The sequence below is a fragment of the Giraffa tippelskirchi genome, chromosome 1, assembly GCF_054371585.1.
Source record: "Giraffa tippelskirchi isolate mGirTip1 chromosome 1, T2T-mGirTip1v1.2.pri, whole genome shotgun sequence".
NCBI lineage: Eukaryota > Metazoa > Chordata > Mammalia > Artiodactyla > Giraffidae > Giraffa > Giraffa tippelskirchi.
This window is the reverse complement of record NC_137275.1, coordinates 216,619,696-216,647,389: the sequence shown is the minus strand read 5'-3', so window position 1 is coordinate 216,647,389 and position 27,694 is coordinate 216,619,696. Positions and strand designations below refer to the sequence as shown.

General features: G+C 41.6%; 2 protein-coding genes across 5 annotated transcripts; both read left to right on the top strand.

Annotated features, from left to right (window-relative positions):
• Window positions 1–5,484: 5,484 nt before the first annotated feature.
• LOC145516557 (uncharacterized) lies at window positions 5,485–7,685 on the top strand. The gene is made up of 3 exons (XM_081517789.1): window positions 5,485–5,680; window positions 6,111–6,272; window positions 6,589–7,685. The coding sequence occupies exons 1-3, from the start codon at window positions 5,485–5,487 to the stop codon at window positions 7,011–7,013; spliced, it is 783 nt and encodes a 260-aa protein (XP_081373915.1). The 3' UTR covers window positions 7,014–7,685.
• Window positions 7,686–12,776: 5,091 nt separating this feature from the next.
• Window positions 12,777–27,418, top strand: ZFP37 (ZFP37 zinc finger protein). Of its 4 annotated transcripts, XM_081527266.1 has the most exons (5): window positions 12,777–12,926; window positions 16,022–16,024; window positions 16,996–17,077; window positions 17,388–17,522; window positions 24,025–27,418. In XM_081527266.1, exons 1-5 carry the CDS (start codon window positions 12,795–12,797, stop codon window positions 25,530–25,532), a joined length of 1,860 nt encoding a protein of 619 aa, XP_081383392.1. In that variant the 5' UTR covers window positions 12,777–12,794; the 3' UTR covers window positions 25,533–27,418. The 4 variants fall into 4 exon arrangements, with proteins under 4 accessions (XP_081383392.1, XP_081383382.1, XP_081383372.1 ...); XM_081527256.1 differs by lacking the exon at window positions 16,022–16,024; XM_081527246.1 differs by lacking the exon at window positions 16,022–16,024 and having other exon boundaries at window positions 16,951–17,077.
• Window positions 27,419–27,694: the final 276 nt, after the last annotated feature.

Sequence of the window (27,694 nt, the reverse complement as noted above, 5' to 3'; positions counted from 1 at the left end):
AATTTCTGAATTCACACCTTGAATAAGATAACAGGATAAAATGTGTACAAGCAAGAAAATTGTTTTTTTCCCCTAAAACCATTAATGGCATAAACATCCCAAAATTATTTTATGTTGACATTAACAGGGAAGCCTGGCATGCTGCAGTCCGTGGGGTCGCAAACAGTCGGACTCAACTGAGTGACTGAATTGAACTGAAAGGGAGATATAGTAAAAGTACCTGATCCAGACTGCTCCCTTACAATGCTGATTACCAGTTTTAAATGAATGACATCTTTCTCTCCTCTTGATCTGAATATTCTCTTTCAGTGCTTGTCACACTGGAACCTGAATCAGAATCACATGGTGGGGTGGGGTGGGGTGGTGTATGTGGAACACAGATTGCATTGCCCTACCTTCAGTGTTCTGACCCAGTAAGTTTGGATTGAAGCCTAATACTTGCATTTTTAACAAGTTCTGAAATGGGTGATAGCCCTTGTCCTGGGACCACAATTTGTGAACTGCTCACATATTGAGTTAGCCAAAAGCTTCTTTTTTCTTTTTTTTCTGTAAGATGGCTCTTGCAGGGCCTGGCTGTTTTTAACTTTATTCAAAACAATTTTGTTGTATGTTACAGCTCTCATATCACTGTTCATTAAACAAAACATCAAAATTGGTGAATTTTTGTGTAGGCATTATAATATCAAAGATGCAAGAAAAGACAGCATTTTTGGTATATACGTTTTATTATTTCAAGAAAGATAAAAAAGCAACTGAAATGCATAAAAAAGATTTGTGCAGTATATGGAGAAGGTGCTGTGACTGATCAAATGTGTCAATAGTAGTTTTTAAATTTTACTGCTGGGGTTTTCTCACTGGGTGATGGTCCATGATCTGGTAGACCTGTTGAAGTTGATAGCAATCAAATGGAGACATTAACTGAGGACAATCAAGTTATGCCATTTGGGAGAGAGCAGACACATTCAAAATATCCAAATCAAGTGTTGAAAATAATTTGCACCAGCCTGGTTATATTAATTGCTTTGATGTTTGGGTTCCACATAAGTTAGGTGAAAAAAGCCTTCTTGATCATTCCCACATGTGATTCTCTACTGAGACGTAATAAAACTGTTCTGATTTTAAATAAAATTGTGGTGGACGAAGAAAAGTTATTGTACAATAATGTGGAATGGAAGAGATTATGGGGCCGGTGAAATGAGACACTGACAACAACATGAAAGTTGGTCTCATCCAGAGAAGGAGATGTTATGTATATGGTGGCGTTGGAATAAGTCCTCTATTATGAGTTCCTTTCAGAAAACCAAAGCATTAATTCCAACAAACACTGCTTCCAATCAGTCCAGCTGAAAACAGCATCTCAATGAAAATCGGCTGGAATTAGTCCACAGAAAATACATAATCTTGGTTGTTGTTGTTTTAGTCACTCAATCATGCCCGACTCTTTGAGACCCCAGGGACCGTAGCTGCCAGGGTCCTCTGTCCTTGGGATTTCCCAAGTAAGAACACTGTGGTGGGTTGTCATTTCCTTCTCCAGGGGATCTTCCCAATCCAGGGATCCAACTCACATCTCCTGTATCGGCAGGTGGATTGTTCACTACTGAGCCACCTGGGAAGGCCAATCATCCATTAGGATAATGCAAGACTGCATGTTGCTTTGCAAAAGCTGTTATAGCTTGGCTTGAAAGTTCTGATTCATTGGCCATATTCACAAGACATTGCACATTTGGATTTACATTTATTTCAGTCATTACAAAATTCTCTTATTGGAAAAAACTTCAATTCCCTGGAAGACTGTAAAGGGCACCCAGAATAGTTCTTTGCTCAGAAAGATAAAAAGTTTTGGGAAAATGAAATTATGAAGTTACCTGAAAAATGAAAGAAGGTAGTGGAGAAGGCAATGGCATCATACTCCAGTACTCTTGCCTGGAAAATCCCATGGACGGAGGAGCCTGGTAGGCTGCAGTACGTGGGGTCGCTAAGAGTCGGACACGACTGAGCGACTTCCCTTTCACTTTTCTCTTTCATGCACTGAAAGCAACTTAGCAGCAGCAGCAGCAGCAGCAATGGAACAAAACAGCAAATACCTTGTTCAATAAAGTTCTTGATAAAAATGAAAAAAGTGTCTTTTTTTTTTTTTAAAGCTGAGGAACTTTTTGGTCAACCCAATACTTGGTAGAATTTGAAAGAGAAATGTGGGAATTCCCTGGCATACCAGTAGTTAGGACTCTAGGCTTACACTGCATGGGGCCAAGGTTCCATCCCTGATCCAGGAAATGAGATCTCATATGCCAAGCAGCGTGGCCCCCACAAAAAAACTTAAGAAAGGCAAAGGTGTATTCTCCTTGAGGTTACTCATTTCACATGGTCCAAGATATCTGGTCAGGGAGCCTCTCAATAGGAAATGTAGTGGCCAGTATAAAACTTTTCTATCTTCACATTAGCACAGACTAGATGGTCTTTTTTCTACCTAGAAATGCTCTGAGTAGGGACAATTAAAACAAACAAACAAAAAAGCAACGCTTGGTGTTCCAACATAACTGCCTTAGAGAAAGTGATCAAAAACTATTTTCTTCTGAAAGGGTTTCTGCTGCTCATGATGGGTGGTTGAGCTGAAGGAAAGGAGCTACCAGTAACAGCAAAGTGACCCAATGCTGTGGATACCAAGTAAATCAAACATCAGAAGACACCAGATTCCAGAATGAGTCATGGGAAAATAATTCAATTATCTTCCTTTGAGAAGTATAAGTTCATGGTAAATAAAGAAGAGTCAGCCGTACTGGCTATACTTGCTATTGGTCTGCTTTCCCTGACCCTTACAGTGCCTGACATCTTGCCAGTTCTGAACCCAGAGGGTCCTATGAGTGCAAGAGCCCCACGTGCAGTGGGCAGTGACAGGAGCCAGGGAAGGGTGGTAAGATTCCAGTACAAGTTCAAAGTGACAGTGTGTTTTCCCCACACCACTAAGCAATTTCCGACACTAGTTCGGTGTCTGACAATCCTGACACTTTGTACTCAGAGAAAACTTCAGATTCCACAGGTTCAGGGCTCCGGGTTACAAGACAGCCCCTCCCCCACCTTAGATGCACTCACAGCTCCAGGTCAGCAGCTGTGCTTCTGGTGGATCCACTAGAGTGTGGAGGTTCCAATGACCCTTCTTGGGTTCAATTAATTTGCTTATAGAACTCAGAGAAATCTTCTATGGATTAGATTATCATTTTGTAATAAAAGGCTGTACCTCAGGGACAGCCAGATGGAAGATGTGCCTCAAGCAAGGTAAAGGGAAAGGGCATGAGTTTCCTCCCCAAATTGCAACCTGTTCACCAACCTGGAAGCTTTCCAGACCAGTCCTTTTGGGTTTTTACAGAGGCTTCATTACAGAGATGTGAGTAACTCATTAGACACTGGTGATGGGTTTAATCTCCAGCTCCTCTCTCCTCCCTGTAACATGGGGTTCTGATAAGGTCAGGCAGCCCCTATTCTTTGGTCACTGGGATGCTCTCCAAAGGTCACCTCATTAACATAACAAAGCCCATTGATCACTTTCACACTTAAGAAATTCCAGTGGCTTTAGTAGCTGTGCCAGAGCAGGACAAACACCAAATACATATTTCTTACTATAAATCACAACACTCAGGTCACAGGATAGCACCTTTCCTGAGTGCACATCAGGCCTTAATCATTATACTGGTTTTGTCTAACATCTCTAGAAATCTAAATTCTCTGTCCACTGAATGCAAGCCTTTGGGGTACAGGAATTTTGTATATTTTGAACAAAATTATAAAGAATACAGACTCCCCTGTGTGAACCTATTTGGGGAGCCACACTGGATTTGAAAACTTCAGTAAGTCTGCATGCACCAGGCCAATCAGCATGATTACACTTGAAGGATTTATTTTCAAAGATGAAACCTAAACAATCCCAACAGTGACTCCAGGATGATGGGAGATCAGGGCCTTCCATGCACTTGAGCACTTGGAATTAATTCCCACTCTCGTAACATGTACCCTTTCCAGGAATATGTGATACTTTATATCAATATGTGTCCAAAGATAACTAGTGTGAAAATAGTGTGCTACATCTCAGGATCCAAGGATCAGTTAATGAAGACTCAGAACAGATAAGGACCCTGTAAGCCCCAACAGCCACAGAACATTCTTTTCTCTTTTTTAACTTTTTATTTTACATTGGAGTATAGCTGATGAATAATGTTGTTAGTTTCAGCTGTATAGCAGAGTGAACATTCTCATTCTGGGTCTCAATGTGACCCAGCTCTTTACTCTGAGGCCTGGATACCTTGAGTCTAATAAGAATAGATTCTGATTGGCTTCTGCTGGTTTTCTCAGCCATCAGCAGTAACAACCTTAACTAGAGGTCCCATAGACCTGCTGGAGGCGGTTTTTATACAAGAGTAGCTCTGTGAAAAGACAATGTGGTTCCCTCCATATGCTCCCTCTTGCTCATTCACAGAAATTATTCCACCCACAAGTACACTGTTTGCAATTAGAGACAGTGAATATATCCATCACATGCTTCAAATTATTCATGAACCAATGCTCTCAAAGCTGTGTCCTAGGTTATTTTTGTCACTCACCTATTATGTCTTTTTGTACCTTTTGATCCCAGTTGAAAAATATGTCCATATCCAGACAAAAGAAGAAACAAGAGTGAGAAAAATAAGAAAAATTAAATTCAAAATTCGATATGATGCGGAGAGCAGAGGTCCAACCAATGTTTTTTTTTTTTAAAAAAAAAACAACAGTAATTTGGAGCTTAAATATGTTTTTTCAGCTGCAGTCTCTAGTGGCATTTGTGTCAGGACAGCATACCTGAGTAGGGGCCAAAGGGAATGCAAGTAAAACAAACCATAAAGGTTTTCTAGTCCTTTATACCAACACCTTGCTGACCCCTGGCATAGAGTGACCCATGCTGACAGACATACATATACACAAAATTGTTGAAAACAAATAGATAAAAAACAGCATGAAACAAATAAGACAAAGTTGCCCTTACATGGGATCTCCCTACAGTCCAGTGGTTAAGACTTCACCTTCCAATGAAGGGAGTGTGGGTTGGATCCCTGATGGGGAGCTAAGTTCCCATTTGCTTTGCAGCTAAAAAAAAAAAAAAAAAAAAAACAGAAACAAAGCAATATTTTAACAAATTCAATCCAGACTAAAACTTGTCCTCATCAAAAAACCTTAAATTTTTAAAAAATTGTCCTTCTCGGACATTAGTATAGAGCAGAGAATCAAAATGCTCTGAAATTAACAGTTACAATGTCCTGAGGACCAAGAAAGTCAGTGGGATGTACCAAAGAGGCTAACCTCATCATGCAAATGCCCTCGGGGGTGTGATCCTCCTGAGGACCAATCTGTGATTCCCAGGGGGCTGTCCGGAAGCTATACCAGGCCACACCCTCTGCTCACCTGGTCATTCCCTAGTCCACTTCTGAGGCATCCAGACGTGTGCTGCAGATGGGAGACATGGACACAATAAAAGGGGCTGCAAGCGACAGAAGACCTGGCCAGCAGAAACAAGGTGTCTCCCACAGGGAAAATGGAAGGATTTCCTCCAAGGAAAACCTGTCTGTAAAAGAGAAGGGAGGAGATGGACATCCCTCAGAAAGACAGAGAGAGAAACGAAGCACGGAGACACAAGAGGGCTCTCAGAGCAAAGCAGGTAAGATGCCAGAGTCTTGTTTGCAGACATCTGTTTTGAGTGATCCTGGAGAGAATTTGGGAGACCGTAGAGACTGGGCTGCGGGACAGAGGAACCGGTGCCAGATATGACCTTGACACCTCTGAAAAGGGGGAGAGAAACCCAGGGTGAAGTCCCGATCCCCCATGCTCCGGGGCTCTACCAGCTATGCCAATCTTGAGGTCTGACCTTGAGAGAGGGTTTCCTGGGGCATGCCTGCCAGGCAGCTCAGAAACTATTCTGTCCAGTTGAGACGTTCGTGGAGGGAGAGGGGGGCTGGAGGAAACCAGAGTTGGGGGAGGGGATGGCATGGCGGTGGAGGAGCAGTGGGACTTGGAACCTTCTCTAACCCACTCTCCCCAGATTCCAGAGGTAGGTCAGGGAACACTCACTCTGTCCTCTCCACCCACAGAGGTCACCAGGCACAAGCGCTGCAGAAGCCAGGATAGCTCCCCCGAGAGTCACAAGAGAAACAGCCGTGGAGAAGAGAAGGTGAGGGGACGACCACCCCCAGCCCAGTGGAGAGCTAAGGAGCATCCAAACGGCTGCAGAGCAGGACTTTACCACAGAGGAGGTAGGTTTCTGGGCTGGGCTTGGTAGAGGTGGGGATGTGGGCAAAGGCCCTGAGGGGCAAACTGGACCCCCAGAGGGCGGAGAGAGCCTCTGACCCTGGTGAGATGCCCATGAAGTGGGAACAGGCCGAGAGGAAAGCACCCAGGACTTGTCCCGGGGTGCCAGCAGATGTTGGAAGAGGCCAGCAGAGTCAAGTATGGTGCGGTGTGAGGCCGGGTGGAGGTGTTGGGACAGGCAAGGGGCGATGCTGAATTTGAGGAGAAATTTCAGGGGCAGCGCACATCACAGGAACCCCTCCTGTTCTGTCTCCTACCTAGGTTCTGCCCATACTTCCGGGGGTCTCCAGCACAGAGGGGCCCGGTTCCGATCGCCAGTGTGGGCCCGGGGCCAGAGACGCTGCCAGTACAACCCGGAGTCCAGGCCCACCTCCTCCAAGCGCCCTCGCAGAACCCAGTCACCTGAAGCTGCCGCGCCCCTGGATGCGCTCACGTGCCAGCTCTCCAACCAGATGGGAGCCCTTGATGTGGTCCTGGATGAGTTGCGGGCCCCCGGGGGCGCCTTCCTACCGATGGCCACCGACCGCACGGAGCCCACGGCCTCGCAGCGCGCCTGGCTCACCTGGCAGCTGACGCACGCGGGCGCGGCCCTGCACTGGGCACTGACGGCGCTCGATTCCCTGCTCGCCGGGCACCACCGACCTCCGGGCACGCAGCCCTACCCGCCCTGGGCGCCTGGGCCTTAGGGGCGCTCCCCGCCATTCCTCAAGCAGTGCAAGGCTCTGGGGAGGTATTTGTACCCTGAGGCGACGAGTTTCCCCCACAGAGGACAGAAATCCTCCTGTCTCGGGAAAGGTGTTCAGCGACCAGCTTTCAGCTCCTGCTGCATCCCAGCTCAGGGAGATGTATCACCGTGTCCAGAAGTCAGTCTGCTGGAGATGCATTCAGAGGACACTTCTTCAATCCCGCAGTTCAGATTGGGTCCCCTAGTGATGTGATTTGTGTCTTTTTATCCGTCCATATTTTCCTGTTTTATTTGAAAAAATGAAATGAGAAAGAGAGAGGGACACAGAGAGGGAAAGGAGAGCGAAGAGGAGGAGGAGGAAGACTTACAGGTAGCTAGATGTGGAGATTGATGTAGAGATAGAGGTAGAGATTGATGTAGAGATAGATGTAGAAATAGGTAGATTCCTAGGGGTGGGTTCCACTGCAAAGAACAATTGTCTTTTTTGGGTTTTACCAGAGATTGGGTTTCTTCAAGGTTATGCTTAGAAATCTGCCTTGAACAACTCTATCAAATGAGCTATCTGGGTTATATGATGAACTTTGTAGATTTTTGGTGTTGATATTAAAATTACATTTTTACTTATGGACTACAATGTTCTACATGTACTGCAATAAATAATTTAATATTACAATCCTTTGTCTGTGTATTTATAAGTGTCCTTGCAGGTGTTCTTGTAGGGTCTGGAATCTTTCATTAGCCTTCCTTTTCATATTCCCTCTATTCACTGTATCAACTTTAAAGAGATTTTACTTAGAATGCTAGATTCCACAGCAATGTAAGTGCACACATCAAGAAAATGTTCACAAAAGTATATGAACCTATGTTACCAACACTTCAGTTAAGACATGCAGTATTTCTGTCATGCCTTTGCAACCTTTATACCAACCAATATGAAAACTTGAAGTCATGTCTTCTTAAAAAGAAGTTCTTTTTAACATTGTATTGAACTTTGTGTCTCACTGATTGGACGTATCGTGTGTGTGTGTGCATTAAGTTACTTCAGTCGTGTCCGACTCTTTGCCATGCTATGGACTGTAGCCCACCAGACTCCTCTGTCCATGGGATTCTCCAGGCAAGAATGCTGGAGTGGGTTGCTATATCTTCCTTCAGGGCATCTTCCTGACCCAGGGATCGAACCTGCGGCTCCTGCATTGCAGGCGGTTTCTTTACCGCTGAGCCCCTGGGAAGCCCCAGATGTGTTGTGCCTATCCATAAGGTTTTCCACTTGCTCTGACTCACACTTCTTGAGTCTCACTTCATCATTTACTCTTCATAATATAGAATGATAAATATGGATGATGAGAGATGGGCTGCATGGCAAGAGCCCTGGCAGTGAGAACCGTGACAGTCAGTGTCCTTAAACTTAAAATATGAAGGTATCTTCTCCAAGGGAACCTGTCCCTTCAAGAGAATGGAGGAGGATAGAGACCCAATCAAGGATGGAGCCAGAGGTTTTTGAGACCCAGGAGGACTCTCGAGGAGATGAGGAAGGTTCCAGATTCTTCTTTGTGAAGATCACGGTTGGGAGGCGGCAGTAAGCTTTGCATACGCCATTCATCAATCTGAAATGCTAAGTAAACTGCTGTTTATTCTTCAAATATCAACTGACATATCCTTTCTTCTGGGTGATTTACATAATTCTAAGACTAGACTCCATGCTTTCATGGCACCATGTATCATTTTGCAGCACTTATCATAGTCCTAATTTTAATTCTGTGTGCTCATTTGAATAATACTTGTCTCCTCCCGTGGATCCTAAGCTCTTTAAATGGGACCCATGGTTAAGGATTTTTCCCACTTTGTATTCATACTACCTGGCATAGTTCCTGGCACATAACAGATGTGCAATAGATATTTCCAGGTAGAAAATGAATTACCGAATGCATGAACGAGAAAACATTGCATGTGGGATCACACAGTTCTCTTTATTTTTGTGAATAAGTCTTAGAGAAGGCCAATTGTAGGACATTTTCTAGAGACAACTCTAAGAAAGTCTACACAGTCAAGAGCCAAACTACAGGCTAATGGAGGGAACAGAGTTTCTAACTCAGGTACCTAAGACTGTATAGAAGATAGAGTTTGATGATACAAGAGGAGGTAACAGAGATTATCTGAAGCAGAGACAATTTCCTGGGGTTTCTTTGATTTGACAATTATCATACTCTGTTGAAAGTGCCTAAACATTTACTAAAATTCACATGTAATATTTAATTCACACACTGATCCTTGTAATATTTACAAAGTTGATTCACATTTAACATTCACTCTTTTGGACTTCCCTGGTGGTCCAGTGGTTAAGATTCTGTGCTTCTACTGCAGGGCGCACACACTTGATCCCTGGTTGGAAAACTAAAATCCAGCATGCCACTGAGTATAGCCAAAAAAGAAAAAAAAAAATTCACTCTTTTACTGTTTATTCTGAATTAGGAAACTGACTGACTCTTCCATGTAGAGAAAGGATGGAACTTCCTGGGTAAATTGAAATGTTCCTGGTCCCCAATCCATGACCTATTCTTACCAAACTCCTTCATTCTTCATTTCTCTCCTCTCCTCTTTGCTTCCCTTCCTCCTCTTCAGTGCAGAGAATATCCATACCCTGCCTTGCCTATACTTTTCCACCCAGTTCTGTCTCTGAATATTGCCTCCTCCCAAGGGCTCTATGAGGATAATTAGACAATTACTCAGAATCAAGGGCTTGGAGAGTTGTTACAGTTGAAAACAGCCTTTTGTTTAGAGATATGTTGGAATTTGTTTGGACTTGTGAGGAAACACTAATGTTCAAGCAAAGCCTGGAGAAACTGGTCTGCCTGTCTCCTTTTAAAACTAGCTGAGAGGAGATAGAAAGCAGAGAGCTTTTTTTTTTTTTTTAAACATAATTAGTGGACCTCTTAGGCTTGTGCTCTAGGGACAAAATCAGGACTTTATTTGAGGAGTGAAAGTTGCTCAGTCATGTCCGACTCTTTGCAACCCCACGGACTATACAATCTATGGAATTCTCCAGGCCATAATACTGGAGTGGGTAGCCTTTTCCTTCTCCAGGGGATCTTCCCAATTGAGGGATCAAACCCAGGTCTCCTCCATTGGAGGCAGATTCTTTACCAGCTGAGGGGCAGCAATTGCTATACTCAGATGGTGAGGCTCAAAGATGCTCTATCTGGGACACAGAGGGAGGGGCTTGTTTCCAGTAGATGAAGAGGAATCTCAATTGCAATTTATCCTTCAATTTTTGCTGAATCTTTAGTTTTCTACTGCTGCAGACCAAATTATCACTAACTTTACTGGATTAAAACAACACAAATTTATTATCTGAGTTTCAGCAAGTCAGAAATCTGAGCATGATATGGCTGGATTCCCATCAAGGGTACACAAAGTTGAAATTCAGGTGTTGGGTGATTGTGTCCTAATCTCAGGCTCCACTAGAGAAATACATGCTTCCAGGCTCCCTCAGGTTTTCAGCAGAAATCATTTACTCTGCAGCTGTAGGAGTAACAACTCCTTGCTAGTTATTGTCGTGCTCAGTCATGTCTGACTCTTTGCGAGCTTATGGACTGTAGCCCACCAGGCTCCTCTGTCCATGGAGTTTTCCAGGCAAGAATACTGGAGTGGGTTGCCATTTCCTACTGTCTTGCTAGTGGTAGACCAAAAACCACTCTCAGTTCTCAGATGTGGCTTTCAGGTCTTTACTATGTAGCTCCATCCACAGACCTTCTCATATTTGGAATTTCTGACTACTAGAAGGGTCCAGCCACTTTTAAGGGTTCAGTTGATTAAATTAGGCCTACCACAACTATCTCCATTTTTTATCAACTTCAAGTCAATATTCACGGGGTTCTCTTCCAATATTCATTGGAAGGACTGATGCTGAAGCTGAAACTCCAATACGTTGGCCACCTGATGTGAAGAACTGACTCATTGGAAAAGACACTGATGCTGGGAAAGATTGAAGGCAGGAGTAGAAGACAGAGGCTAAGATGTTGGATGGCATCACCAACTCAATGAACATGAGTTTGAGCAAGCTCTGGAAGTTGATGATGGACAGGGAGGCTTGGTGTGCTGCAGTCCATGGAGTCACAAAGAGTTGGACACAACTGAACAACTGAACTGAAAAGTCAACTGATTTGGGATCTAAAGGCAATGGCACCCCACTCCAGTACTCTTGCCTGGAAAATCCCATGGACGGAGGAGCCTGGTAGGCTACAGTCCATGGGGTCGCTAAGAGTCGGACACGACTGAGCGACTTCACTTTCACTTTTCCCTTTCATGCACTGGAGAAGGAAATGGCGACCCACTCCAGTGTTCTTGCCTGGAGAATCCCAGGGACAGCAGAGCCTGGCAGTCTATGGGGTCGCACAGAGTCAGACACGACTGAAGCGACTTAGCAGCAGCAGTAGCAGCAGCAGCATGGGAGTAATATTCCCTCTGATTATCTCCATTTTTATCAACTTAAAGTCAACTGATTTGGGATCTAATCATGGGAGTAATATTCCATGCAACCATAGGTTCCTTCTGCACTGAAAGTTAGGGGTTCTCACTAAGGTATAACACTAGGGAGCAGAGATAATGAATGGGACCCATGCTAGAATTCTAGGCATCACAATATTTACAACATAATTTGCTCTTAAGTTGATGTCAGAAGACTAGGAAGGCATTGCTGGGACTGGGGACATCCCCTTCTTTCCCTCAAAGGAAAGTGACCTCGTTTGAAATAATCCTAACTCCCCTGTCCCAGCACTTTTCTACCTTTAAAAATACTCCATTCTGCACAGCTCCTCAGATGGTGTTTCTGTTTGCTAAATGAAATGCTGTCCCATTCATGAACCTTTTAATAAAGTCAATTAGATATTCTAAAATTTACTCCATTGGTTTTCTTTTTTTTAAAGCACATATAAGTGGAAGGTGCAAAACAGGCTATGTATTTCTCAGGAATAAAGAATAAAATATTTGGGATAATTTTACCAGCCCCCTGCCCCACTGTAAATTCGACAAGAGGGTGAATAAACGCTGTGTCTCAATCTCCACTGTTTTCTCATTACCTAGCAAACCCAAGCAATCCAATCTGCATACATGATAAAAGCGCAACACATAACTGTTAAATGAGTGACGTTTGTACATGAAATGGCCCAATGAGAAATTATTTCTACTCCAATTGCTTGATTACAATATTGGACTGAAACATCATCGTCGAGCTCCGGCTCTCACTGAGGAGCGATGTGCTCACTTAATTTGGTGCGTCAGTTTTTCTCATTGCTCTAATACCATAAATGAAATATATTTCCAAGATTAGCGTTCTCTCTCTATAAAATATCTATGGCATCTGCCCGATTGGGCATTTACTTTTTCTCCCTCCAGTTTGTCTCATTATCCCAGCTCTCTGGAGTCTGCGATAGTCAGGGCAATTCCTTGTTTCCCCGCAGCTGGCTGCACTAACTGGGAAAAGCAACTCCAAATTCTGTCCTCAAGAACTGAAACCTCTGAGTACCGGGAGTGGGGTGTCACGCACAGTGAAGCACTCTGCAAGTAGCACTCTGCGAGCCCGGTTTCTGCCTGCGCGCATCTCACCACCGCCAGAGGAGCTAAGCAAGCCCGGGAGCGGACCTCCGACCTCCTGACCCCTCCGCGACAGCCGCGTCTCCGCTGTACGGCGGAGCCTCAGTCAACATGGCCGCGCCCATGGCCCACACCCAAGGGCGCCGCCATCGCAGCCGCCAGACCCGCCGAGGCCGCGCTCCGGGTGGTCGCCATGTCGGCGACCGCCTGCGCCCAGTTCCCGACAAAGCCAGCGACCGTGGACCGGAGGAGGAGTGGCGGGACAGCTGAAGAGGCCGAGTGTTTTCTGGAGATGGCTGTGTCGGAGCCCGGCGGCAGCGCTGCGGTGAGCGCAATGACGGGGCGGGGTGGTCTGGTGGTCAGCTGTGGTTTAATCGGTCATCAGTGGCTGGAGGGTTACTGTAGTCTGTGAAATAGGTGATTTGGGAATTGGAGTCGATGCGGAAGGGCCTTTTACAGGGGCGGGAGGATGATCTTAGCATCCTCAGAGAGCTAAGGAATAGTGCTAGAGGGCTGTCTGTGCAGTTTAAGGGAATCGTTGTTTGAGGGATCTGCGGTGACAGTGGTGGCAGGGAGGGGCCTGCGGCAGTCACCGAAAAGTCAGAGTTTGGAAGGCCGCGGGGATCAGAAATAAGGGCTTTGTGATGTATAGGAGATTGGGGAGGACTATGGGGGGCGCAAATGGGAATGGCTACGGGAGTCAGCAATTACGGTGTCTGTGGTTGTTAGAGATGGAATTGTTCCCGTCTGTGTGCAGAGGTGCAGGCAGGTGAGTTAGTAGTTACTGCAGTAGTTAAAGGTAAGAGATGATGATTGGGGTTTACAGGTGAAATGAAAAATCAGAATTAGAATATGCCTGGAGATGAGCCAGTAGGACTTACTGATGATATGGAGCAAGAGGGAAAAGAAGAATCAAAATTTACACCTAGGCTTTTTGGAACCGGTAGATTGGATTTCCTGAGAAAGAGTTGTGTTGGAGAAGACCTTATTTGATGGCTTAAAGGAGAGCCAGGGTGGATAAGCCATAGTTCTGTTTGAGCAGTGGCAAGAAGCCCATTACATACATGTTCAAGTAGAAATGTTGAGTAATTGTTAGATATATGAATCTAGAACTTAGGAGAGACTTAGACTGAAGAATCCTTATTTGGAAGGGATCAACATAAAGATGGCATTTCAAGTCGTAAGATTGGATGAAATCATCTAGGAAGAGATGGCAGGTAGGGGAGAAAAGAGGGCAAAAAGTCCGAGTTCTGGGTCAATCTGATGTTTTGAGTTCTGGTGGAGGAGAAGGAGGAGGAGGAGAGGGAGAGGGGAGGAGAAGAAGAATGAGGTAGGCAGTAGGAGGTAACCACTGAGGTAGGAGGAAAACTGTGTAAATGTGTTGTCAAAGAAGCATCAAGGTTTTCAAGGCAATGGGAGTACTCAGTCCCCAGAGTATGACTACAGAGAATTTGACTTTGGCAAGTTGTACTTCCATGGTTATTTCGATTGATTAGAGCTCTTAGAGTGGAATGATAGGGGTAAAATCTGGTGGGAGAGTTAAAGAATGGGAGGTAATGAAGTAGAGACAGCAAGTATGGACAACTTTAAGAGTTTTAAAGTTTATCCCCTGATAAGGGGAGCAAAGAAATGGATATTGGATGGGACATGAGATTAAGAGAGAATTTTCCTCAGATGAATGATATTGAGACAACTTTGTGTGTCAGTGAGAAAGGCGTGCTAAGTCACTTCAGTCCTGTCCGACTCTTTGAGACACTATGGAGTAGCCTGCCAGGCTCCTCTGTCCATGGGGATTCTCCAGGCAAGAGTACTGGAGTGGCTTGCCATTTCCTCCTCCAGGGGATCTTCCCGACCCAGGGATCAAACCCAAGTCTCCTGCGTTGCAGGCAAATTCTTTATTGTCTGAGTCACCAGGGAAACCCCCTACTGGGAGAGGACTCTTAGAAATTTGTTCCTGGCTTCCTCTGTGCTTTACATCATGGCCCTTTTTTCTTAGCTTATTTTGCTTTGAATTTTTTGCTGTTCTAAATCATAGCTATAAATACAGCTATATGCTGAGCCCTGTGAGTCCTTCTAGTGAATCATTGAACCAGAATGTTAATGGGTTAAAGCCTGGTGATACTCTAAACAAGATAGGGGTTTTGAAGGATGAATGAAAAACAGTTGAAAGTGTAATTTACTTCATCTTAAGGCTCTAAGATTGGGGTGGAGGTGGGGAAACAACTTCTATTGGGGAACACTGTAAGGGAGCAGAATCCTCAGGTGACAAGTAGGTTTTGGTTGAAGCAAGCAGGCGACGGGACTTCCCTGGTGGTCCAGTGGCTATAAATCCATGCTTCCAATGCAAAGGGCCCAGGGTTCGATCTCTGGTCAGGGAACTAGATCTCACATGCTGCAACTAAGACCTGGTGCAGACAAATAAATAAATATTAAATTTAAAAAAGCAAGCAGGTGAAGAAAATAGCTAAAAAGGGTGAGTGTGTACTGCAGTTTGTTGGCAGTGGTTAGGATTTCTGTAAAGGCCACTGTGTGAGGGTTCTGTTGGTGTCAATGATTGGGGATTGATGGTATTCGGGGGTCATATCTGAGATGGAGATTAATATGTTCCATTGGTATCAATAGTTGAGGAACCTGTGGCAATATATGATCAGAGTGTTTATGAGGGCAAGTAACTGCGGAGATGTCTTGCTGTTAGTAATGCAAGGCTTGCTGGGATTAGTCATTTTGGAATTAGGAAGGACCATGCTGGCTCAGTGATTGGGAAGCCAGTAACAATTAGTGACAGGAGTTATAGGAATCAGTGACTGCAAGTTTGTGAGCTCAGAGATTGGTGACACACGCAGATAATTGATTGGTGGTTTATGGCAGTGGGGGTGATCTTTAAATGTTAAACAGAAATGTTTGAATACATATTTATTAGCTTCAAAATTCTACAAAAATTCTTCAAAATTCTAAAAAGAGGAGAACTTTAACATGCTTTATTTAATTCCTTCTCCCCACCCACAACCAATCATATGCCTGCTTATTTTTCTTATATCATACCTCTTGATTTTAGGGATTAAATTTTTTTTTAATTAATTAATTTATTTTGTCTGCTCTGGGTCTTCATGGCTGCTTGAAGGCTTTCTCTAGTTGCAGTGATCCAGGGCTACTCTCTGGTTTCAGTGCATGGGCTTCTCCCTGAGGTGGCTTTTCTTTTTTGAGGAACGTGGGCTCTAGGACATGTGACTTTCAGTAGTCGTGGCTCTCTGACTCCAGAGTGTGGGCTTGGTAGTTGGAGCACATGGCCTTAGTTGTCCTGTGGCATGTGGGATCTTACCGGATCAGGGATCGATCCTGTGTCCCCTGCATTGGCAGGCAGATTCTTTACCATGGGACCACCAGGGAAGTCCAAGGATATTTTCATAACAATTGCACAAGAAAGTTTATCAAGTGACTTGGATGTAACTAGACATTTTACTCGTTTTATTATTCATAGTTCTCTCTTGTGTATTATTAAGTCTTTCTCAATTTCTAAATTATTCTGACCCAATTTTCCTTCTTTTAAAAATGATTCCTCTTCTCTCTCTCCTCTTCCTACCACATTCCCAATTTCTCCCTCCCTTCTTCCCTTTATTTTTAAAGTTCATCGGTAATATACTTTCCAAATACTTGCATGCCTAAATATCTTACTTTTGCTTCCAAACATAATTGATTTTTTGACTGCTCATAAAAACCGAGGGTCTCAATTCTTCTGCCTCAGAAGTCTATATCTGTAGTGTTGAGTTATAAAGATGAAGACTGATTCTAATATGTTTGTTTGTTTGTTGTAATTGTCTTTCTCTCTGATAATCATATGGTATTTTTCAAAGTACCTTAGACTGAATGGCTTATAAACAGCAGAAGTTGATTTCTGACAGTTCTGGAGGCTACATGTCTGAGAGCACTTTAGGATCTGGTGATGGCCCTATTCCAGGTTTCAGACTTTTCATTAGATCCTTACTTGGCAGAAAGAGCAGAGAGAGGAAGCACGCTCTCTCATAACTCTTATAAGGGCAATATTCCCATTCATGAAAACCCCACTCTCATGACCTCATCTAATTCTAACTTTCTCCCAAAGGCCCTGTCTTCTAATATCATCACATTGGAAGGCAAGGTTTCAATCATGAATTGGAGGGACACAAGCATTCATTCCATTATAGGGACATTTCTTAATGTGGTTTTTGTCTCTCAAAAACAAAAATGAGTAAAAAAATAACTTTATGACCAACAGTGAATGGACAAGGTAAGAACAAGTCATTATTATCTTGTCCAAATCTCTCACTGATGTGGATAGCATTAGACTGAACTAGGAATGTGCTATTTTACAGGGATCAGTAACACTCAATGATGTGACTATGGCCTTTACCAGGAAGGAATGGAAGCAACTAGATCCTGCTCAGAAAAGCCTGTACAAGGATGTGATGCTGGAGAATTACAGCAACCTAACCTCAATGGGTAAGGACAGTTCCTTTGTAGTTCAAACTATACTTAGTGTGATGCCTTCTCTCTGATGCCCTTGATAAGTTTATCCTTGATTTTTATGAATCAAAGAGTTGTAATCCCTTTGGGTACTAGGCAGAATACATGTGCTCCTGCCTTGAAAATGGAGGATCTACCCAGATGGGGTACATGGGCATTGCACTGTGAAATTTCTGAAGCCACATATTCTTTTATCCTTTACAAGCTCTGACACTCAGATGTTAGGGATTGATTTCTGGAATATTTGTTGTTCTAACACTCAATTTCTGTCTTTTCTCATGAGTAGGGTATCAGGCTCTCAAACCAGACATGATATCCAAGTTGGAAAAAGGAGAAGAGCCATGGCTAGGGAAGGGAAAAAGACCCAAACAAGGTGGCTCAAGTGAAATAGCAAGAACCAAGGAAATAGGAGCCAATGGAAGTAAGTTCCTAGTTTCTTGATGATAAATTTGGAGTTCTTTCTTTCCCCCACACTTTTATTATTATTATTTTTTAAAATATATATCTTTTCTTTCTACTGAAGTATAGTTGATTTACCATGTTGTGTTAGTTTCAGGTGTACAGCAAAGTGATTCAGGTATCATATATATATATATATCTTTTTTTAAAAGATTCTTTTCTCTTATAGGTTATTACAAATTATTGAGTCAAGTTCCCTGTGCTATATAGTAGGTCCTTGTTGGTTTTCTATATTATATAGAGTAGTATATTTATGTTAATCCCAAATTCCTAAATTATCCCCGCCCCCCTTTCCCCTTTGGTCTGTAGGTCTGTTTATGTTTTGTATAGTTCATTTGTATCTTTTTTTTCTTGGATTCCACATATAGGCAATATCAGATGATATTTGTCTTTCTCTGTCTGGTTGACTTCACTTAGTATGATAATCTCTAGGTCCATCCATGTTGCCACAGATGGCATTATTTCACCCTTTTTATTGGATGAGTAATATTCTGTTGTATAAATACACCACATCTTCTTTGTCCGTCCGTCTGTTGATGGGAATTTAGGTGCTTCCATGTCTTGGCTATTGTGAATAGTGCTGCAGTGAACACGAGGTGTGTGTATCTTTTCTCATTATGTCTTCCTCTAGATGTGTGCCCAGGAGCGGGTCTGCAGGATCATATGGTAGCTCTATTTTTAGTTTCTGAAGAAACTTCCATATAGCTTTCCGTAATGGCTGTACCAGTTTACATTACCACTAACAGTGTTGCAGGGTTCCTTTTTCTCAACATCCTCTCTAGCGTTTGTAGATTTTTTGACGATGGCCATTCTCACTGGTGTGAGGTGATACCTCATTGTGGTTTTGATTTGTATTTCTCTAGTAAATAGTGGTGTTAAGGATCTTTTCATATGCCACCTGTATGTATTCTTTGGAGAAATGTCTATTGAGATCTTCTGTCCATTTTTTTTGATTGGGTTGTTTGGTTTTTTTGATATCGAGCTATATGAGCTGTTTGTATATTTTTCAGATTAAGCCCTTGTCAGTCACATCATTTGCAAAAATTTTCTCCCATTCTGTAGGTTGTCTTTTTGTTTTATTTATGGTTTCCTTTGCTGTGCTAAAACTTAATTTGGTCCCATTTGTTTATATTTTTGGTTTTATTTCCATTACTCTAGGAGAAAGTCCAAAAAGAGATCGCTGCAGTATGTCAAAGAGTATTCTGCCTGTGTTCTCCTCTAGGAGTTTTATAGTATTTGGTTTTCTTCCCATTTTGAGTTTATTTTTGTATGTGGTGTTAAAGATGTTCTAAATTCATTCTTTTACATGTATCTTTCCAGTTTCCCCAGCACCGCTTATTGAAAAGACTCTCTTTTCTCCATTGTACATTCTTCCTTTGTCATACATTAATTAACCATAGGTGCCTAGGTTTGGAATTCTTCAAAGAAAATTTATTCTGAAATTCTTCTTAAAGATCCTAGACTCTTCTTTCTTAACCAGGAAGTAGCAGTAGAAAAATATCAAAATCTCCCGGGGGAATAGGAGTTCAAACTACAAAGATTCTCTAACCTTAAGATTCTAATATCTCTTCCTTCTGTGACCCTGTTCACATGAGAGGTCCTCATATGAGATTCACTATAGCTGTGAGCCAGTGTGATTTATGGGAATTTGCTTATACCACTTGTATCAGTCAACTTAGGCTAAGGTATGCCCCATTAAAGAAAGACCCCACCCCCCCACCCCCCAAATCTTAGTGGCCTACAAAAAGAAAGATTTGTTTCTTGCTCAAGCTGCAGTCTTTTCCCACATTATCTTGTGACCTACACTGAAAGATCAGTCCCTATTTGGCAAATTCTGATCTCACTACAGAGGGAAAAAAGGAGTGGAACCATATGATGAGTTAAAAATCATTGGATGTGGTAGATATCTCTTTCTTCTTAACATTTTATTGGTTCTTTAGTCAGAGCAAGTCACCTTTCCACTCCCAAATTCAACTGGGTAGGAATGGGAGGATTAAATGGTCATGCAGTGGGGCTGGGAGGAGTAATCCACAAGGAACAATAATGCAGTCTGCTACACTACTTGGGTTATGTTAGGAAAAATGGTGAAAAACAGAGCTCTAAACCTTGGGCACCAGACAATCAGATGCCTAACTGACCCATCCATATATAGCCATCTTTCCTCATCTAGGCTTTCCATTGCTCAGTTTTGAGAAAGAGCAGTGAACCCTTTTAACTGTTTTCTTAGCTAATCCCATTTCTGCTTACTCTTGTGACCCCATGGACTGCAGCCCACCAGGCTCCTCTGACCATGGGGTTCTCCAGACAAGAATACTGGAGTAGGTTGCCATTTCCTTCTCTAGGGGATCTTCCTGACCCAGGAATTGAAAGCAGGTCTCCTGCATTGCAGGCAGATTCTTTACTGACTGAGCTATGAAGGGAGCCTTTACCTCTCTAAAGCAATGCTTTTTAAAATTATCCCCCTTTTCCTAATATCCTCAGCTTTTCTCCCTTTGTTCACCCACATTCTGAGACCCCATAGTATCAAGTTTCTCTCCTTAGGTATTCAGACATTCTTAAATCTGTCCTCTTTCCAAATCACTTGGCATGATGCTCCTGCCCCTCATTACTTTCCATTTCCCCACTTTCTCTGTGAAATGCTCTAGACCCATGGTCTATACCACCATCATTATTTCCATTTCCTCCCTAACCCTTGCAGTTCGATTAAGTTCAATTCAGTCGCTCAGTTATGTCCGACTTTTTGCGACCCCATGGACTGCAGCACACCAGGCTTCCCTGTCCGTCACCAACTCCCAGAGCTTACTCAAACTCATGTCCATCGAGTCAGTGATGCCATCCAACCATCTCATCCTCTGTCATCCCCTTCTCCTTCTGCCTTCAATCTTTCCCAACATCAGGGTCTTTTCAAAGAGTCAGTTCTTCCCATCAGGTGGCCAAAGTTTCGGAGTTTCAGCTTCAGCATCAGTCCTTCCAATGAATATTCAGGACTGATTTCCTTTAGGATGGACTGGTTGAATCTCTTTCCTGTCCAAGGGACTCTCAAGAGTCTTCTCCAACACCAGAGTTCAAAAGCATCAATTCTTCAGCGCTCAGCTTTCTTTATGGTCCAACTCTCACATCCATACACGACTACTGGAAAAACTATAGCTTTGACTAGCAAAAGGCATAGCTTTTGCCTTTGTCGGCAAAGTAATGTCTCTGCTTTTTAATAAGCTGTCTAGCTTGGTCATAACTTTTCTTCCAAGGAGCAAGTGTCTTTTAATTTCATGGCTGCAGTCACCATCTGCAGTGATTTTGGAACCCAAAGAAATAAAGTCTGTCACTATTTCAGGAAAAAGTAAATAGTCATTTTAGTAGTGAAAGAACATTACATGGACAAAGTAAAAACTGGGTTCAAACAGAAAGGAGTTGTGTTTGAATATATGGCTGGGAAATACCATTGCTTTTATGGAGAACTTTTAAGAGATTACTTTTATGGAGAACTTTTAAGAGATTTGTTCCCATAGAGTAGATCAATTTTTATAAGTATGCATAAAGTAGTGGTATAGATATAGTAGGAAGAACTGGAGTTGCCAGCTGTTTTTTCATTTAGGAAATTTTAAGTGATGCAAGCATCCTGAGAGAAAAAGTATAACAAGAACTTTTCTGTAGCATGACAAAGGCTGTATCTTCCAATGCCCAAAGATGCTGGGAGAGATGGAGGCAAATCACCTCCTGGGAAGAAAGGGATCAAAACTCAAACCTTTCCTCTTGAGGTGTAACATTATAAGAACCTCTTATAATGATGATTTGGCTGGTCCCAATTGACAGTTGGAAAAGATATGTATCACCACAAGAGAAATTTACCATGAGGGAGGAGAGGAGACTCTTAACTAGTTAACTGGTATAATGGTAGGATAATACTAGGGGAGTCTGGTCTGGCAGAGCATGTATTTAAGGCTATAAGCCTGTCCTGAATTTGAGACAGTAATTAAGACATAAATTTTAAGCTAAGATGACTGTAACTTCAGAAACCAAGGCATAGAACTCACTAGAACAAGCAATCATTGGAGGGAATAGAAAATAGTCCTTCCTTGAAGAACCTCCGAGGATAATAGTGAGAATTTGAACCAAGAATAGAGTCACTGTAGCAATGACAAAAATGCACATTTAAATGACTTAGGAATATTTTTTAGTTGTAACACCAAGCATCAGCAAAGTGAAGAAAAGTGAAGATAGCCAAAACTGGAGCCCTGAATGGATGAATCAAAAACTATGAATTGTCTTCATTTGTCACTTGACAGACTGGTTCCTCTGGCCTTGAGAAATCCATGGAGTCTTGAAAATTCAGAGTTGGAAGAAACTTAAAAAGATATTGTGGATATTCTGCTAATTTGGGGGCTATTCAATTCAGTTCAGTTGCTCAGTCGTGTCTGACTCTTTGCAACCCCATGGAATGCAAATCATGGGGACTCTTATATCTGTTTTTTTTTTTTTTCCCTGAAATCATGGGGACTCTTATATCTGTTTCTCCCTTTGAGTCTCTTTAATCCCTATCCTGAAACTTTTTCTGTTTTTCCATGTCCATAGTTGATAAAGGCCACCCCAAAATGGTGGTCCTAGCTCCTAAGTTGTTTGGTTTTTACAAATGTAATGTCCATATCTAGCTAACAGAAGTCTTCAAGCTTCAATTCTAAGTTCTTAGGAAAATTGTTGGATAGCTAGGGTTGACGTTTACTGTTGTCCAATCAGTTGCTTGCAACCAGAAGTTGGATCATATACTAAAAACATGGCTGCTTACATCTGTCAGTTTGAGTGGTCTCAGAGAACAGAAGCCTGGGTTGAGAAGATAGCTCAAAACGTATACTTGTATAGCGTATGGAGGAAAGAATGTGAGCAATTGCTCAGAGTTAGGAATTAGCTTAAAATTAATAATTGACAATTAGAGTAACAGGAAGGTGTGCTCCAGAGCAAACTATTGGAAAACAAGTGTTTGTGTACACTGCAAATCCAGTGTCATAAAGTTTATTTGCCAATCTCATTACTGTGAATTTTATAATATGGTAAAAGCTTCAGGTAACTCAGAGAAGGAGCTTCCCCGGTGGCTTAGTGGTAGAGAATCTGCCTGCAGTGCAGGAAATGCAGATGACATGGGTTCAATCTCTGGGTCGGGAAGAACCCCTGGAGGAGGGAATGGCAACCCAGTCCAGTACTCTTGTCTGGAGAATCCCATGGACAGAGGAGCCTGTGGGCTACAGTCCATAGGGTTGCAAAGAGTCAGACATTCTTTAACATAAGAGTCAGATGTGTTTTAGTACAGGAGTGTCATTATATTAATCAGATTTGTAGGTGGGAGCAGTAGAATCCTTTTCTACTTAATCCCTCAGTCACCTATATTCAGTACTCTTTGATGAGCTTACTTATTTTCTCTTATTTTGGCTCTTTGGGGAGCAATGATAAAATTTTACTTGTGCTACCCTAAGTAAATGGAGGAATTTATTATAAGGCTTTTTGTAACCTAAGGGATGGTACTTCAGCCAGGGACTAGAGCCAGTACTGGAAAGCCATTAGGAATTTGGATTATGTAAATGGTCTCTTTGAGGACACATGATCTTACATCTCTGCTTTTCTGTGGATATATGCTTTATTCTTTGTGCTGATGAACTTTCTGTTTACATAGGAAAGATATGGCTTTATAACACTTGTCTTATATCTTTTTAAAATTTAGCACCCAGTGGAAACTGACTAGAGTCCAGATTTTTACAAGGTATACTCTTATTGGACATCTTGGCTTGAGCCAGCTGTCCCTGACTGTGACTGTGGAGATTTGGATGAATATAGTATAGGCTGTTGGAGACAAGCACTATGCATGGATTTGCAGTTGTTAATGCTGGGAAGTTTGGGCTGAGGAGAGACTTCAAAAAGTGTCAGCTAAAATTACCAACTCTTTTAGCTTCATCTCTTTTTTATTCACTGCTTTTTGTGTTTATTTCATCTTTTATCCCAGGTTGCAAGGTCATATTTATAAACAGTCAAAGTTTTTTCTAATCACTATTGTCAATTTTCTTTTTCTGTCTTTACTATAGCACTTTCCCCCTCAAGTCCAAAATGACAGGAATATTTGCACTTGATATTTCATTCACTTTAGGAAACTTTGTTGTTGTTCAGTTGCTAAGTCATGTCTGATTCTTTCTGACCCCATGATTGCAGTATGCCAGACTTCCCTGTCCTTCACTATCTCTTGGAGTTTGCTCAAACTCATGTCCATTGATTCAGTGATGCTATCCAACCATCTCATTCTCTGTCATCCCCTTCTCCTCCTGCCCTCAATCTTTCCCAGGATCAAGGTCTTTTCCAAGACCTTTAGGATACTAGGCTCAAATAAAGATTCAACTCCACAACAGGGCATTTCTTTATAAGTTATATTCCAAAATATGAGAGTGCAAAGATTCACAAGAGTGTCTCATTGAATTTCACTTTAGAAGAAGTCCATCAAGATGATGACCAGCTAAAGAACCACCAGAAATCTCAAAACAAAATCCTTAGGGAAGCTGCATTCAAGAAAACAGCTCTAACTAAGAAAAAGAGCCATGAACATAGTTCATTGCGGAAAAAAAATGTGAGTACAAAATATATTCCTTCAAAAAAAAAGCTTCTTAAATTTGATTCACATGGAAAGAATTTAGACTTACCTGGCGACATAAGAAACTGTGCAGAAAAGAAATCTGATATAGTTAAAGAGCATAGGAAATCATTCAGTCGTAGCTTATCTGATACAAAGAAAGACAAAAATCAAATTGGAAAAAAATGTGAGAAATCATCTACCTATAGCTCATCTAATGGGCCTGACAAAACTCAAACTGGCAAGAAATGTACTGAACAGGACAAAGTTAAAACTGGAGAAGAACATGAGAAATCATCCAGCCATTGCTCATCTCTTACTAAGCATGAAAAAACTCAGAATAAAGTGAAACCCTATGAATGTAATGAATGTGGGAAGGTTCTCAGCCATAAACAAGGACTTGTTGACCATCAGAGAATTCATACAGGGGAAAAACCATATGAATGTAATGAATGTGGGATAGCCTTTAGCCAAAAATCACACCTTGTTGTACACCAGAGAACTCATACTGGAGAAAAACCATATGAGTGTGTTCAGTGTGGCAAAGCCCATGGTCATAAACATGCTCTCACTGACCATCTGAGAGTTCATACTGGGGAAAAGCCCTATGAATGTACTGAATGTGGGAAAACCTTCAGACATAGCTCAAACCTTATGCAACATGTGAGATCTCATACAGGGGAGAAGCCCTATGAATGTAAGGAATGTGGAAAGTCTTTTAGGTATAACTCATCTCTTACTGAACATGTGAGAACACATACAGGTGAAATACCATATGAATGTAATGAATGTGGAAAAGCCTTTAAGTATAGTTCATCCCTTACTAAACATATGAGAATTCATACAGGTGAGAAACCCTTTGAATGTAATGAATGTGGGAAAGCTTTCAGCAAGAAGTCACACCTCATTATACATCAAAGAACTCATACTAAAGAGAAACCCTATAAATGTAATGAATGTGGAAAAGCCTTTGGGCATAGCTCATCTCTTACTTACCATATGAGAACTCATACAGGTGAAAGTCCATTTGAATGCAATCAGTGTGGGAAAGCCTTCAAACAAATTGAAGGTCTTACTCAACATCAGAGAGTTCATACTGGGGAGAAACCCTATGAATGTAATGAATGTGGGAAAGCTTTTAGCCAAAAGTCACACCTCATTGTACATCAGAGAACTCATACAGGGGAGAAACCCTATGAATGTAATGAATGTGGAAAAGCCTTCAATGCAAAGTCACAGCTTGTAATACATCAGAGATCCCACACTGGAGAGAAACCTTACGAATGTAATGAATGTGGAAAAGCCTTCAAACAAAATGCATCCCTTACCAAACATATGAAAACTCATTCAGAAGGGAAATCTCATGAGTGAAATTAGTGTGGGAAATCTGAACAAAAGGTTTTATTTAAACTTATAAGTATCTGAACTTAAAGGATGTTGCTGCTGCTGTTAAGTCGCTTCAGTCGTGTCCGACTCTGTGTGACCCCATAGATGGCAGCCCACCAGGCTCCCCCGTCCCTGGGATTCTCCAGGCAAGAATACTGGAGTGGGTTGCCATTTCCTTCTCCAATGCACGAAAGTGAAAAGTGAAAGTAAAGTCATTCAGTTGTGTCCGACTATTCGTGACCCCATGGACTGCAGCCTACCAGGCTTCTCCGTCCGTGGGGTTTTCCAGGCAAGAGTACTGGAGTGGGGTGCCATTGCCTTCTCTGTAAAGGATGTTAGAAAGCCTTTAATAAGAAGTCACACCTTGTTACACATGAGAGAATTTGAAAATGAATCTTCACATAGAAGAAATGGATGGAGAGTTTAAATTTGATACTAAACCATTTATATAAAATATTGTTATAAATGATCTATATATTCAGACTGAAATATATAGCTTTAAAAATTGTTAATAAATTAAATAATCAGGACACTAGAGAACCAGATCACATATTCTGACAATTCCTCAGTGGCTTGAGTATTGTGTCCTTAAGCACCGTATATGAGAATTAAGTTTGCATATCTGTTTAGTGCCATGTATAAACATCTGTGACTGTTGGTATAAGTTTCATCTTTGATGCTATCACACAGGTCTTTGTATTATCAGAAAACTTTATAAGAGGATTATTATTTATATAAAAATGTTAATGCAAAATTAAGAGAAAATGAAAGAAATCAGCTGAGGACACACAGGTGCCAATAGGGAATGCTATCAAAGATACATTGTTAAGTGAAAAAAGCAGGTTGCTCAACTATGTATATAGTTTGTTCCCATGTGTGTACAAAGGGTGTTTCTGTTTGCATGTCTGTCTGTGTGTATGTATGTATTAATATGTTTGTATACATATATTTATCTGTGTGTATGTATGTGTATGTGTGTATATACATATTTTTTATGTAAATAGATTGGTTTGAAAAAACACAGAAGAAACTTAGGGGTTGCCTTTGGGCACAGGCATATAGGAATGAGGTCTGGGATGGGAGAGAGACCTCCTTTTTATTGTATACTGGTTAAATTTTAAAATCATGTACATATATTATTTTCACAATTAAAATCCTTTTAATATGTATAAATCAACACTAATGAAAATTTTCACTGAAACTACTCTATGATGTGATTTGACTAAGTAAAAGTTTCTAGGCTTATTCATAAATGAGGATATGGTATTAAATTTGATATTGAATTCACAAAGGCTTTTCTTATCAAACATAGTCTTTCATTAAAATAATGACTCTATTACTTGGAGCTGTTTCTTTTATTTACTATAATTTTAAAGACTGAAGATGAACTATGATTGCAGCTGAATAAAAGGGATTTTCTGAACAATCACTCCACTTTATCTCATATTCAAAGTGCTTTTACACAAATACCTCAATCTGGGATTTCAGATGTACTGCAACAAATGGCACTACTTCCTGTTCTTGCCCAATAGCAGACCTTGTGAATGGATCAGTGCACTCTTTCTGAATGAATCTAGACTTGGCCTCAGAATATTCTCAAGCATGCATTACAGAAGGTACTGTTAATCAATTTGAGTTTGCACAGGAAACCTGTTTTCCTATTTTTCCTCATGAGTTAGATTAAAAAATACAGCTGAACTGTTCTGAAATGTAAGTTGTTCCATTAAAAACAGTAACATAAGGACAAAAAATGGTTTTGTAATATAAGATAATAATAATATTTGGTATATATGTCATCTTTTACATTTTTCATACCACATTCACTACATTACCTGATTTGTTCCTCAGAATAAACATGAGTTGGTAAGAAAGACTTCTCTAGTCATGGTCAATACTTCTCAATAAATATTTCAAATAAATAGGTACTGGTCTAGCATAATTATAGACCCTTAATAATATGTGGTTAAATGCTATCTTTGCAAATATTTCCTGTCCCAGCGGCTGCCTTACTGACCTCATTTTTTTTGAGAATTAAAAGGTATACATATTTAAAATAGAACTTGTGTTTGTGTGTGTACATGTGCATATGCATGTATTGAAAGATCAACTCATGAATATTATGCACTCATTACCAAGTAACTTATTTA